This window comes from Silene latifolia, chromosome 7 (genome assembly GCF_048544455.1).
Source record: "Silene latifolia isolate original U9 population chromosome 7, ASM4854445v1, whole genome shotgun sequence".
NCBI classification, from domain to species: domain Eukaryota; kingdom Viridiplantae; phylum Streptophyta; class Magnoliopsida; order Caryophyllales; family Caryophyllaceae; genus Silene; species Silene latifolia.
In genome coordinates, this window is record NC_133532.1 from 126423041 (window position 1) to 126439262 (window position 16222).

Here is a 16222-nt window from a genome sequence, read left to right on the forward strand (position 1 = left end):
CTTTATTTTTTACAAAAAATTCATAGTTACATGCAGATAATCCTATACAGAAATTGCCTGACTATAAAACTTCAGTGCTCAATTATTTGCTCCACATTGCGACACAAATTACCTAACATTTACGTCTGTGAAGACTGCTTCTGTAAAAATTGCATTACCATAGGTTGACCCTTTGGACAACTCTCGCCTGTACGGAAAAGCAGGAGGGGTAGTTAGGGGAGCAAGAGCGACTGATTCATTGCTCAACATGGACATTATCATTGTAATTGTCGGTCTTCTAGCAGCGTCTTCTTGGATGCACAACAATGCAATGTGGACGCATTTGGTCACGTCAGTGACCGGACAATCTTCTTTGATATTTGGATCCACCAGGTCTGAGATGGCTCCTTCATTCCATAGCCTCCATACCTGTGTTTCGATCCAATTTACTCATAGAATTAACACAAATTCCAAATGAAACGGGTTCACACAATACTTACATAATTAAGTAGGTTTTCATCGTCTTCCTGAACAATGGCGACATTGTTCCTTCGTACACTGACTACTTCCAGAAGTATGACACCAAAACTAAAGACATCGGATTTGACAGAGAAGTGCCCTGTTGTAGCATACTCCGGTGCCATGTATCCGCTGCACCATGTCATTTATAAGTCGCCTTCCAACAATGAGTTTAATCAAGGATCAATAAAGAGTGTAGATTAAGCAGATAGGATGCTAAACTTACAATGTTCCGGCTACTCTACTTGTATTTCCTTGCGTTTGATCGTTTCCAAAAAGTTTTGCCATTCCAAAATCTTCAATTTTAGGATTCATCTGTATCGCTTTTGCCATCGTCAACTAGTAAAATCACGGTCTGCTTTCTAGTACTAAGTGTAAAACACAAATAATTTTCTCGAATTCCAACAAGCTTGCAGAAGGTGCCTTCGGTACTGTCATTAGGTGAAGTTATTCATAATACATAATCTAAATAAGTCATCATTATGAAAACTAAAAATTAGTTTTCCGATCACTATTTCGTGTAGAGATGCAGACGTCAACTAGATATGCTAGCAAGGTCTTTCGGATGTATAGAGCAATCATCATACCAAATATTCATGCACATTCACGCAGATGTAATACATAATAAAGCGATATTATACAATTACTACTCCAACGCGAAATAGCGTATATGGCAAAAAAAATGCTAATCCAAATTAATTATGTTGATTAAACTATCAGCTTCTGCCTCTAACAAGAAGTGGAGAGGCTAATTCTACTCCGGTAGGTAGCTTCATGAATAAATCATCACTTCTTGCCAATGTTCGATCCCCTAAATCAACATTAAGGAATCGAGCCAAGTTAATCTCTTGGATTGTCGATAGTAGAACTTGCTCAAGCTCAGCTCCTTCGCTCCATCCATGTATCTTGGCTTTAATCAAACTTGGGTTTCCAAAGATTAAGTCCCAAGCCGGGAAGTTCTTTCTTGGCATAACATGATCACCATCCCTTAGTTTTAAAGACGGACAATAATCTCCACATCCGTCTCCTAAATAGATAATCTTCTTGTTCGCTTCTTCGAGTAGTATCCTTTTAATCACTTCTCCCTTGCACATATTTGGTGGGCATGGATTACAACATCCATGAGAAGATGTAACGAAATCTTGATGATGAGAAAGTATCCTCAATCTTCCTTCTTCATCCACATAACTCGGGTTTGTGTGAATTTCTAAGAAATAATCCCTTACGCCGAGATGACTTAATATGGTTTCGATGAAGAATGTATTTGCATCGCTCACAACTCTTAAATCACATCCCATAGCATGCGCGGCTTTAATGGCTGCCACAACACGAGGATGAATCGGAACCTTTGTTAAAACCTCGGAAACTTGATCAATACTACATCCTTGTGCATGAATTTCTTTCATCATTGTATCCATAAGCGTGTTCCATGACATGGTAGGAAGAAGCTTATCAAAGAGCTTCGTAAACCTTAACTCATCGACAACCCAATTATCACTATCGACGTCAATGATCGTCTTATCAAAGTCGAAAATCGCAATAATACCCTCCATTAGCTAAGTTATGACGGTATTATTAGCAATGTTTTTGGTGTTTTTGTTGTTGATACTATATTTCTGATGGATTTGAGTTGAAGGGTATTTATAGGTATGTGGGGAATTATTATGGAGCGGGTGGAGTGATTAAAATGAGTATTGTTATGGAGTGAGGTGATTAAAATAAGTATTGTTGTGGGGTGACGTGATTAAAATAAGTATTGTTGTGTGATGACGTGATTAAAATAAGTATTGTTGTGTGATGACGTGATTAAAATAAGATAAAGTATGTGTATTGTGAGGTATTGTTGTGGGGTGAAGTGATTAAAATAAGTATAAAACTTTACTAAATAGGGAAAGAGGGAAGATACTGTGAATGGATGAAAAATGAAAGATAGAGAGTTATTTAGAATAAGAGGGAGTATTAATTAGTAAAGATGTTAATTATTTTATTAGTGTAAATATGTAAATATTTTATACCGTAGTTTCCGTATTATATTTAGCCTTGTAATTAGGTAACGTATATGGACTCGATATTGTAAATTCTCTAGTATATATACAACGTAATGCTAATCACCCTAATTGGGGGATTACAAACTAATATGGTATCAGCTAGGTTAACCTAAAAATAAACCCTAGACGATCGCCTCCCTGCTTCGGCTGTCATCTTCTTCCTCTCGACTGTCTAATCTCCGCAGTCACACACCCCATCTCGATGGGAGACAAACACGAAAACACATCATCATCTAAGCCTTCCCTCCATCCCGTGTAAACAGTCTCGAATATTCAACACAAGATCCGTGTTCTCGACGGAACCAAGGTCACATACGCGTCATGGGTTCGCCTATTTACGCTTCACGCCAAGGCATACAAAGTTCTATCCCATATCGACGGTACCGCTCCACCCGCGCCTACTGCCGAAAACTATGTTGATTGGTGTGAAATTGATGCTCACGTCCTCCAATGGATCTACGGAACGCTGAGCGATGACCTTCTTCCCCGAGTCCTTGAAGACGAATCCACGGCATACGAGGCATGGCAACGTGTTTCCGCAATTTTTCTTAGCAACAAGGGGGCGCGCGCCGCTGCATTGGAAAGCGAGTTTAACAATCTCAAACTCGCCAATTTGCCCTCCCTTGACGCATACTGCCAGAAGTTGAAGGACCTTGCTGGCCAATTAAAAGACGTCGACGCGGCTGTAAGCGATAAGCGGCTCGTTTTGCAACTCGTTCGAGGTCTACCTTCATCCTACGACACTGTCGCATCTTTCATCAACCAATCTCTACCCTCTTTTGAAACCGCAAGGAGTATGTTAGAGTTGGAATTGAATAGGCAAAGTGCCCAAGAAGAATCCTCTGCCTCCGAGGCATTGGTTATTTCGAATCCTCCGTCTTCTGATTCGTCGGGGTGGAGTGACAAGTCCAAACAGTCTCAACAGGCGCCTCGTAACTCAAATTATCGAGGTAATAATTATGATCCAAATTTCAATTCAAATAATTATAACCATCGTCGTGACAATCGCAGCAACAATACTGGTAAGCCACGCCCTCCCTCTGGTTCGCCAAGTTTTGGTTCTCAAAATTCTGGTTCGACGAACTCTGTCGTGTCGTGGCCGCCTGTTGCTGGTCCGTGGCCCTACCCCTGGACTCCGCCACCATGTCCCTATCCCACCTATCCAGGGTGGTCCCAACCGTGGCAAATGTGGGGTGCACCGCGCCCAATGAGGCATGCTGGCCGTGGCTCCACGGGTCAGGCCCATGTTGCTGAAGCCGAGACTCCTCAGCTCACGGATATTGGACAGCCTTGCACGCATTGGGGTTACAACAACCGGCCGAAGGCCCTTGGTTTATGGACACTGGCGCCTCGTCTCATCTGACATCTGACGCAGGTACACTGATTTCTCCTTCTAGTGCTAGCAATATTCGTTCTATTTTAGTTGGTAATGGTAATAGTATTCTAGTTCGTGCTTCGGGTACCTCGACTTTACCTGCCAAAGACCGCACTTTATTTCTTACCAATGTCCTATATACACCCCATATAATTAAAAATTTAATATCTGTCCGACAATTTACAAAAGATAACAATGTATCCGTTGAGTTTGACCCGTTTGGTTTTTTCGTGAAGGACCTTGAGTGGGACTACGATCATGAGGAGTGTGATAATGGCGAGCTTTACCCCGTATCTTCCGAGTCCAAGTCTTCCTCTCCGGTCCAATATAGTTTTCTCACCCATTCCAGTGATGTTTGGCACAGCCGTCTTGGTCATCCCGGGTCAAACATTCTTCAGCTTCTTAGGAGGCAGTCTTTTATTAATTGCAATAAGGAGTCGAATAATAATAGTCTTTGTCATTCTTGTCAGATTAGTAAACACAAACGATTGCCATTTAATGATTCTACTTCTGCTACTTTTGCTCCGTTTGATATTATCCATGCTGATTTGTGGACAAGTCCAGTTTTGAGTAAAAGTAATTACAAATACTACCTTGTGCTTATTGATAATTTTACGCAATTTGTTTGGGTTTATCCTTTAACTGCTAAATCTGAGGTCTATCACAAATTCACTCAATTCGCGTCATATGTTCGCACTCAATTTCACAGCCCCATTAAACAATTTCAATGCGATTTAGGCCGGGAATTTGACAATAACTCATTCAAAGAATTCGCTAATAACAACGGCCTATTATTCCGTTTCTCATGTCCACAAACTTCCCCTCAAAATGGTAAAGCTGAGCGTATGACTCGTCGATTAAATGAAATAGTCCTAGCTCTTCTTTATCACGCCTCTGTCCCTCCTTCCTACTGGGTTGATGCCCTTCATGCTGCTGTCCACCTCCACAACATTCTACCTACAAAAACTCTCCGCTTCCGCTCTCCTACCTCTGTCCTTTTTTCGAAGGAACCATCATACGACCATCTCCGTGTGTTTGGGTGTGCTTGTTACCCAAATTTGTCCGCTCAACGTCCACACAAATTAGCTCCTAGATCCGTTCGGTGTGTCTTCCTTGGTTACCCTTCCCAACACCGCGGGTACCGATGTCTTGATTTAAACACGGGTAAGCTCTACATTTCGCGCCATGTCACTTTTGATGAATCGAAGTTCCCATTTGCAGAAGTCCCTCGTGATAAACCCGAGTGCTACTCCTTTCTTGATGTTCCCCTTAGCCCCTCCCTATACGACTCCTTCACCCCGCCACAACCTCCACCATAGCCTACCCCTACGCCTCAGACACCCTCTGCCCCGCATACCCCTGCCCCGAATACCCCTCCCTCCCCTGTCTCTCCACTCCCGCATACCCCTAACTCTCCCCGTACCCCTGCCAATACCCCTGCTCACCAGACTCCCACGCCTGCCTCTCCTGCCGTCCCTTCCCTTTCCCCACCTCCACCACCTCCCCCCCCACCCCCGCCACCAACACACTCCATGCGAACCCGGGGTATGGATGACATATTCAAACCCAACCTCCCTAAATCCGCTCAACTAGCTCACCCCCCTACAACCACCTCATCCATTTCCCCACTTCCCAAATCACCCCATGAGGCACTTCGGGACTCGAACTGGACTATTGCTATGCAGGACGAGTTTCGAGCACTTAAGGAAAATCATACATGGGACTTAGTCCCTCGGCCTGTGGATACTAATGTGATACGGTGCTTATGGTTGTTTCGGCATAAATTTCACAGTGATGGTTCTTTGCAACGGTACAAAGCTCGACTGGTTGTCAATGGTAAATCTCAACAGGTTGGTGTTGATTGTAACGAAACTTTTAGCCCTGTTGTTAAACCCACTACTATTCGTACCGTACTCAGTATTGTCGTGACCCGCTCTTGGCCCATTCATCAACTCGACGTTAAAAATGCATTCTTACATGGTGATTTGGCCGAGACAGTGTACATGCACTAGCCCCCGGGATTCGTTGATAAATCAGCTCCGTCTCATGTGTGTCGCTTGCGAAAGTCGTTATATGGTCTTAAGCAAGCCCCTCGTGCCTGGTTTCACCGATTTGCGACATTTGTTATTTCACAAGGATTTAAAAGTAGTGTATGTGACACTTCTCTTTTTATATATCGTTCCGGCGCTAACACTGCTTATCTTTTATTAAACGTGGACGACATTATTCTCACTGCTTCCAGTACGACCCTGTTGCAGCGCATTATTGGTTCTTTGTCGCAGGAATTTGTTATGACTGATTTGGGGGTTCTCAATCATTTTTTGGGTATTATGGTTACACGATCTGGCACTAGTTTATTTTTATCTCAGGCGAAATATGCTGAAAGCATCCTCCGTCGTGCCTCCATGAGTTCGTGTAATCCTTCGACTACACCTGTCGATGTGGGCTCTAAACTCGACGCCGCTGCTGGTCCTTTGATTTCTGACCCGTCTCTTTATCGCAGTTTGGCTGGAGCCTTACAGTATTTGACTATTACTCGGCCTGATATTGCGTATGCTGTTCAGCAAGTGTGTTTGTTTATGCATGCTCCAAAAGAACCTCATCTCCATTTTTTGAAGCGCTTGCTCCGCTATGTGAAAGGTACACTTGCTCATGGTCTTACACTTTCCCAGTCTCGTTCTTTATCCATTACAGCGTATTCTGATGCCGATTGGAGTGGGTGTCCTAATTCCCGTCGATCGACATCTGGCTACTGTGTTTTCTTGGGAGACAATATTGTTTCATGGTCCTCTAAGCGTCAACCGACTGTCTCCCGGTCTAGTGCAGAGGCCGAGTATCGTGGGGTTGCTAACGCCGTTGCTGAGACTAGTTGGCTCCGAAATTTATTGTGTGAATTACATGTTCCTATTTCTCGTGCTACTCTGGTTTTTTGTGACAATGTTTCTGCGGTTTATTTGGCTGGCAACCCGGTTCAACATCAGCGCACTAAGCATATTGAGATTGATATCCATTTTGTGCGTGAGAAAGTTCAAGCTGGTTTGGTTCGTGTCCTTCATGTCCCTTCTGCGCATCAATATGCCGATATTTTTACAAAGGGGCTTCCCCGATATTTGTTTACTCGGTTTAGATCCAGTTTGAGCGTCCGCCCTCCTCCCGCTCCAACTGTGGGGGCGTATTAGTGTAAATATGTAAATATTTTATACCGTAGTTTCCGTATTATATTTAGCCTTGTAATTAGGTAACGTATATGGACTCGATATTGTCAATTCTCTAGTATATATACAACGTAATGCTAATCACCCTAATTGGGGGATTACAAACTAATCTATATATATATATATATAAAAGAGAGTTTTTTCGAGCGATTCTAGAGCGTCCACATCATCAAAAATTAATTTAAGAAAGTTTTATAAATAATATTTTCCACATAAAAAATAAAGTGGAGAATCTTTTAATTATTATAATATCTATGTTTCCTATTTTATATTCATGAGAAGTTTCTAATTTTTATATAAAAACTTTGACATTTCATTTGGCAAAAAAATGTCGTTATAAAAATTATGAAGATAATATAATTAGATTCGTGGTAAAAAATGCTTTTATTAGAGTATAGATTTCATATGATTTGCACATATTAAAGATGTTGTACTACTTCTTAATATGTTATATGTCCCACATTGAAAAACAATGTTAGTGTGGTGATTATAATACGTATAAACTATAGAATTGTCCCACATCGATAGATTAACATAAGGTGAGTGATCCTATGATTATAAATAGGAGTCATCATTGGAACCTCTATACCAACCAAAAACTTTTTGAGTCTCTTAAGTATTGTTTTGGAGGGCTCTTAAGAGTTTATATCATTATCTTCACAGTATGATCTATATATATTTTCTATATTATGTATTACATTCAAGTGATGTTTATAATCTTTATAAAAAAAACTTATACATCTCATTTCCCAAAAAAGTATTATAAAAAAAATTATGAAAATTATATTATAATAGATTCTTGGTAAAAAAATGCTAGCATTAGTATATAGTATCATATTATTTGCATATATTTTTAATTATGATAAAAAAAATTAAAAACAAACATATGAATATTAATAAATAGTACTCCCTCCATTCAAGACCAAATACACATTTTCATTTACACACTTGTCAAGACACAAATTACAACGTAAATATCTTTAAGTTTACATTATAAAAAATTTAAAAATTTGATATTCTCATTGTACTTAGGTGAATCAAATAAGAAACCAGATGACCATATTTTGTCTTACATATTGCAAGGAATCATAAAGATTCTATTCGTTCATGAATAGTGTAAAAAAAAGGAATGTTGTATTTGGTCTTGAATCGAGGGAGTATAGTATTTGCTCATTATAATTAACCCGGGTTAGATGTCGAATTATGTGCGAAAAAGTTGGTGTATTTCTAAGTATTTTATTTGTCCCACATTGAAAAATATGATGGTGTGGTGAATATATTACGTATAAATAATAAAATTGTCCCACAACGAAATTTTAGCATAAGGTGGGTGATCATATGATTATAAATAGAAGGCATCCTTAGAACCTAAATACAAACCCACAAAACCTTCTGAATCTCTTAAGCATTGTCTTGGAGAGCTCTTAAGAGTATATCATTATCTCCACGGTATGATATATATATTTTTAATATTATGTCCAAGTGATATTTATAATTTTTATATAAAAACATATACATCTCATTTAGCAAAAAAGTAACATAATTTTTTTTTTTGAAAAATTATACAATTAGATATTAAACTGGGTTAGATGTCGAATTATGTGCGAAAAAAATGGTGTATTTCTAAGTATATTGTTTGTCCCACATTGAAAAATAATGTAGGTGTGGTAAATATACTACATATAAACCCACATTAGAAGATTATCATGAGGTGAGGTATCACATGATTATAAATAGAAGCCATATTTGAAACTTAGGGGTATCAATCTAAATCTTTTGAATCGCTTAAATATTATCTTAGAGAGTTTTTATAAGAGTTTGTATTAACGGCAAACCTTAGCTTTGTTACAACAATACCATACAAATATTAATCATGTAGATATTTATAAAAGCGATTATATATTACTATATTACTGATATTATAATGTTTATTTTAAGACAATCGATAGTATAGTTACTTTATTTAAGACAAAATCATAATTTAAAAATAGAATGGGTGCTAAATATACATAAATTGGTTATTAATGTGTCATATATAATGATAATCTCTGTACTAAAATAGAAAATTTATAAACTATAATACAATCAAGTGTTGCATAAAAAGATTTTGAATCCATAAATAAATCAATAATGAGTTTTTTTACTTTCATAAATAGTAGAATTAAATCTTTTTAACTTTCAAATATAGGTAATTATTATGCCTCATTACATTTGAGTAACTAAAATACATCATAATTTTTAACCATTAATCAAAATCGCACCAGAAAAAGAAAATATTTTGCATTTGTTTATACATTTTATTGCTACCTCAATTACATCTTAAAAATCGTGTTAGGAAAAAAATGTAATTTAAATCATATCATTTTTACATATTTTAATTATGACAAAAAAATGGAAAAAAACGCACGAATATAAATAGATAGTATAGTATTTTCTCATTATTAAATCGGGTTGGATATCGAAATAGATGCAAAAAAGATGGTGTACTTTTTCGTGTGTTATTTGTCCCACATTGAAAAATAATGTGGGTGTTGTAAATATACTACATATAAATAGTTGAATTGTCCCACATCGGAAAATTATCATAAGGTGGGGTGATCCTAAAAATTAATTTAGGAAAGTATTATAAATAATATATTTCAATGTAAAAAATAAAATGGAGAATCTTTTAATTATTATAATATTTATTTCCTATATTATATTCAAGTGATGTTTCTAATTTTTATATAAAAACTTTACATTTCATTTGGCAAAAAATATCGTGAAGAAAATTATGAAAATAACATAATTTGATTCGTGGTAAAAAATACTATCATTAACGTATAGATTTCATATAATTTGTACATATATAAAATTGTGTACTTCTTAGTATGTTATATGTCCACATTGAAAAATAATATGGGATTATATAAAAATAATAGAATTGTCCCACATCGAAAGATTAACATAAGATGTGGTGGTCTTATGATTATAAATATGAGGCATCATTGGAACTTAGGTATCAACCCAACATCTTTTGCGTCTCTTAAATAAGATGTTTTGACTTTTGATCATATCTAAATAAATGATTAGACATAAGATGTAAATATTAAGACCTTATAACCAATTTTTTGTTACTAAGTTAATTACCCCGTTGCAACGCACGGGCATCCAAACTAGTATATTTAATATGCACAAATATAATATATGTATTTTATATTTTGAAAACTATTAAAAAGTAAATAAATCAATACTATATATTAAATCCAGAAACCAAGGGATTTCAATGTAATTAAAGAAAGTTATACAAATTAATTATACTATATAGTTTTAAATCACTAGCACCGTGTGATGGACCCGATTAAGGGATCTCAATGCAAATATTATATAGTTTGGGTTAAAATTAAATTATATAGAAGCTTAGTAATTTTCCTAAACATTTGTAAGAGACTAAAACATGGTCAATTTCCTTAAAATAAAATAATTAATTAAGATAGTCAATTTCCTTAAAATAAAATAATTAATAAAGATGGTCAATTTCAAGGATACTAAAAGAAAGAAGATGCTTGGTAATTTTCCTAAATATTTATATAAGACTAGAAGATGGTCAATTTCCTTAAAATAAAATAATTAATTAATATAAACATGTACACTTATGGTATTAATTATTATCATCATAAAATTATATATTAAATTTAAAATCTATGCAATTTTATTAAATTTTACAGTTTATTAGATGTATAGAGATGTTAATTATTTAACATACAAAAATATAATATGAGTAGGTTATAAATAATTCAAGTTAGATTCCATAATATATAATATTGCATAATTCTTTCGTTTTGACTTAATGCATATATGTAATATATTTATATAAATATATAATCCTCTTAAAGCTGCATGTCTAAGTAATAAAAGTAATTTCGTCAGTAAAGAAAAGAATTGTAGTAACATTGGATATAGTTATATGATACTAATCACTCATTTGAATAGTAAAAGTAACAATATTATCAGCGAGATTAGTGAAAGTGGTAGAAACAACAACGAGAGTAGTGAAATAATCAATATTAATGCGGCAATAGTGAAAGTAACAATAATTGGCAATAGTGAAAGTAACAATAATTACGACGGGAGTAGTGAAATTATCAATATTAATACGGCAGTTGTGACAAACTGACAATAACAATAATTACGACGGGAGTAGTGAAAGTAACAATGATTACGGGCAATTAGTGAAAGGTTATTACTATTGTTTCATTAATAAGAGTAAAATATTAATAGCGGGAGTAGTGAATTTGTTTCAAAATTTATTTCATCGTTATTTTGGGATATGTCGTAGAAAAATATATTAATGATAAATTTATGGGAAATGCAATTTTAATTCATTTTATTTAATGAAAATAATAATAATGGTAAGTAAAGGTAGCCCGGGCGAAGCCGGGCACCAATACTAGTCAAGCTAGATTTCCAAAAATATAATATTTTATAATTATTTCGATTTGATTTAATGCATATATGTATTATATTTATATACATATATAAGACTCTTAAAATTGTATGGCTAAATAGTAAAAGTAATTCTGTTAGTAGTGAAAAAAATTATAGTAACATTGAAATAATGAAAGTAATAAAAGTAACAATGAGAGTTTTATAAAATAAAACAAATATAAACAATTTATTGAAAAAAAAAAAGACTTTTCTATGGGAACGAGTTTTATATCGGTTCTTCAGTCCATGCGCCATTCTTTTGATTGACTACAAGTCAAAGTCCACCCCCAAGTCACATTAGTTTTACGTCAGTTTACTCGTTGATAATGACTGAAAGACCTTTACGGTCCACAACTATGCAGAGTCCACGATATCATTTTCGTTCATTAACGTCGTCGGATTTGATATTTCAATGGCACATATTTGCCGAGAGATGCATCTCCTGTCAAATATCTTACTTAATGAGTAGTGGTTAACTGGTTATTAGTAGCAATCTTATTCTCTGTCCTTGTCAATTTAGAAACTAGAAAATTTTTGTTCATTAGGTTGTTGGACTTGGTATTCAGTGACCCATGTTAATAAATACTCTATGACAATTTATGGATTTCCTGTCAAATACGTTACTTAATATTGATTATTAGTCGCAACCTTATTCGCAGTCCCTGTCAATTTAGGCAACTTATGGATTTCCTGTCAATTTAGGCAACTTACGTAGTACTACTATGACAATTTATGGATTTCCTGTCAATTTAGGCAACTTTTGTTCATTAAGATCAGATCGTCAGACTTGAGACTTGGTATTTCAGGGACCTATGTTAATAAATGCAGAGTACTAAGACAATTTAAGCATTTCTCGCTACATACGGAGTATGTATTAGGGCCGAATAAGGCCACATAATATCCGTATCATATTGCCTTGATTTTATGTGATATGATATGGATATTGTTACGATATTGTGTCGATATTTTAGGGGTTTGTTTCCCTTTTATTAGGATACGATATTCTCTTGTAATCCTATATAAGGAGCTTCATATCATTGAATACATACAACATTATAACGTCAAACAACCCTTATTCTCTTTAACAGTATGTTACTTAACAATAGGTCTTACATATATACGTTACAAGCTTGTGACGGGTTAAGTATTATTCACATGGGTAGATAAGATAAAAAGTAGAATGCATAGAGAATCACAAATGACTTGTCTTTATTCTCTTATGTGAGTTTTATTTGACCCGTCACAAACTTGTGACGGATATCAGCCGTCACAAATGAGAATTTGTGGTTTACTTAATATATCGGCTATTAGTCGCATTCTTATTCGTTGTCCTTGTCAATTTAGGCTTTGGGTAGAAATTGTTGTCCATTAAGGTTGTCGGACTTGGAACATCAGTGACCCATGTTAATAAATACTCGTACGCAGTACTAAGACAATTTATGTATTTATGTATCTCCCGTCAAATACGTTACTTAATTAATATTGGTTATTAGTCGCAATCTTATTCGTTGTCTTTGTCAATTAACGCTTTGTGTAGAAAATTAAGGTCGTCGAACTTGGTATATCAGTGACCCCATGATAATAAATAGTCGAAGTAGTTATTAGTCGCAATCTTATGTTTCTCCAGTCAAATACCTTAATATTACGTAGTTATTAGTCGCAATCTTATTCGCAATGCTTGTCAATTTACGCTTTGTGTAAAACAAATTCGTTCATTAAGGTCGTCGGACTTGGTATTTTTCAGTGATCCATGTTAATAAATGCTCGTACGTCGTAGTACTAAGACAATTTATGTATCTACCGTCAAATACGTTACTTAATAATATTGGTTATTAGTCGCAACTGGATTTGGTAAACGGGTCAGTCGGGTTCGGATTCGGATTGGGTTCGCATCGGCCATCGGGCCAGTTTGGGTTTGTCACATTTTCGGGTTAGTTCAGGTCGGTTCGGGTTATTTCGGGTTGCGGGTCTGTTTCAAGTTTGCTGATCGGCTGTTTCAGGTCAAGCGGTTCGGGTCATTTTCGGTCAATAATTAGTTTCAAGTTTTTTTGGGTCTGTTAGAGTTATATTTATCGGGTCATTTTCGGGTTGGGTGGTTTCGGATGGGGTCATTTCGGGTCGGTTCTATTACAGGTCAAGAAAGCTTGGGTCATTTTCGAGCCGGATCGGGTCAACCTTTTCGGATCGTGTTTCGGGTGCTGAAGTTCGGGAAGGTCAACCTTTTCGGATCGGGTTAATTGAGTTGGGTCGATTTTGTCAGGTTTAATTTAGTCACAACCTTATTCACAGTCCTTGTAAATTTACGCTTTGCGTAGATAACTTTTGTTCATTAAGGGTGTGTTTGGATAGCAAAAGTGGAGGGAAAGGGAGGGGAGGGGAAAGGAGAGAAGGGAAAGAGAGAGAAGGGAATGAGGAATGGGGTGTGGGTGTTTGGATACAAATTCCATCCAAATCTAGCTTATTGCGGAGAGATGTTGATTAGGCTTGGAGGAGGGAAATTGAACCCTTCAAATATTTCCCCCTCCACTTCTCTCCATCGTCATTTGCTATCCAAACAAGGGATTCTAAATCCCCTACTTTCCTTCCATTTCTTTTCCCTCCAAATCTCTCAATCCAAATACACCCTAGGATCATCGACTTAGTATTTTAGTGACCTATGTTAATAAATACAGAGTACTATAAGACAATTTATGCATTTCTCGTCAAAAATGTTGCTTAATATCGGTTATTAGTTGCAATCTCATTTGCTGTCCGTGTTAATTTTACGCTTTGTGTAGTAAAATTTAGTTTAAGGAGCTGATAAGATAACTAATTATATAAAATATTTGACAAATTAGTTGGAAAGATAGCAGATTTTTTGGTGAAATAACCTAAAATGATATAATAACTACAAAGTATTATTTAATATTATAGATTGTAAGGTAAAAAAGGAAGATAAAATAGGATCCGATACCTTATTTCTTATGAGTAGGGATCCTCTGTCCCAAGCATTTGGTGTTCCAATATGTGTGCCACTCCAATCACATTCTAACACATCAACAAATTAATATAATTATTGCAATATTTTATTTTGCAACAAATGATGTGTCAAAAAGTGAGTGGAGTGACACACACAATGGGACACAAAAGTGGGACAGAGGATCCTTACTGATTTCTTACTCCTACCTATTCAACCTAAAGTTCTCTCTTTCCTTTTTCATGGTAATCACGTTTTGTTCCCTCTTTTCTTATTTGGAAACCTTTATGTGGTTCAAATTCAATTTCATGTGGAATAGGGTGTTTTGTGTGATCCAAATTCATTTCCTTAATTTTTGCGCAAAAACAAAGGGGAACCATAGGCTGAATAGGAGGGGGTATATTTCAGGTAGACCTGACAAACGTGTCAATCGGGTCGGGTTTGGGTCGGCCAGTTCGGGGCAGATCATTTCCGGTTTGTCACATTTTCGGGTTAGTTAAGGTGCATTTCAGGTTACAGGTCTGTTAAGGGTTTGTTGGTCGGGTCTGTTTCGGATCAAACGTGTCGGGTTATTTCGGGTCCGGTCATTTTCGGGTCAACGATTAAGAGAAAAAAGTCGTTAAAGTTTTTATGGATCATTTAGAGTTATGTTTTGTCGGGTCATTCCCGGGTTGAGTGGCTTCGGGTCGGGTCATTTCAGATCGGGTATGTGATGGGTCAAGAAAGCTCGGGTCATTTTCGGGTCTGGTCGGGTTGCGGGTCACATTCGGGTGATGTAGTTCAGGTCAATTTCGGATCTCGTGTCAAGCTTTTCGAGTCGGGTTGATTTTGCCAGGCCTAATTTCAGGTACCCTCGGTAAAATAAGCTATTTGTCAAACACCTATAAAAGAATAAAGCAGGTGAAATTTTGGTAAAATAAACTACTTTAGTCAACTAAGCTACCTAAAATACCTTGTCAAACAAAGTTAGACTTCGCAAACGAGTCAATAAGGTGGGTTCGATTCGAGTAAGTTCGAGTATGTCATATTATCGGGTTAGTTCAGGTCGGGTCGGGTTGTTTCGGGTCTTATGTGTTTTTCGGGTTTGTTAGTCGGATCATTTACGGATCAAGCGGGATGGGTTAATAATTCGGGTCCGGGTAATTATCGGGTCAATGATTAAGAGAGAAAAAGAAGTACATTTAGTATTATTAGACATAGCAAACGAGTTAATCTGGTCGGATTCGGGTGGGGTTATTTTCGGGTGGGCTCATTTCCGGCCTGTAGTCTTCGGGTCGGATAATTTCGGGTTCGGTTCATTTTCGGGTCAGCTATTATCAAGTTTTTGTGGATAATAATCAGTTGGGAACAACAAATATTCGGGTCGGGTTTTACTGGGTCGGGTCAATTCGGGTTTTTAGTTCGAATGTTAGGTCGGGTCAATTTTGCCAGGTCTAAGTATTATTACCTATTTTTAGTTTATTTTTGTAATTGATTCTTTATTTTAACATAAATTATACTAAGTGTACTTTTAAATTAATCATTTCAAGTTTTTTTTTTCAATTAGAGCTATGTTTTGTCGGGTTATTTTCGGGCTGGGTGGTTTTAGAGCTGGTCATTTCGGGTCGGGTCAGTGCCAGGTTCACATACCTCGGGTCATGTTCGGGTCGGGTCGAGTCAAGTC

The 16222-nt window shown here is 36.5% G+C and overlaps 2 protein-coding genes across 2 annotated transcripts; one reads left to right on the forward strand and one right to left on the reverse strand.

Annotated features, from left to right (window-relative positions):
* Positions 1-1214: 1214 nt before the first annotated feature.
* On the reverse strand, positions 1215-2051 carry LOC141590779 (inorganic pyrophosphatase 1-like). The gene has a single exon (XM_074411337.1). The coding sequence runs from the start codon at positions 2049-2051 to the stop codon at positions 1215-1217; it is 837 nt and encodes a 278-aa protein (XP_074267438.1).
* Positions 2052-2185: 134 nt separating this feature from the next.
* On the forward strand, positions 2186-7100 carry LOC141590780 (uncharacterized). Its single transcript, XM_074411338.1, has 6 exons — positions 2186-2189; positions 2810-3877; positions 3922-4005; positions 4111-4577; positions 5607-5771; positions 6204-7100. The coding sequence occupies exons 1-6, from the start codon at positions 2186-2188 to the stop codon at positions 7098-7100; spliced, it is 2685 nt and encodes an 894-aa protein (XP_074267439.1).
* The last annotated feature ends 9122 nt before the right edge of the window (positions 7101-16222 follow it).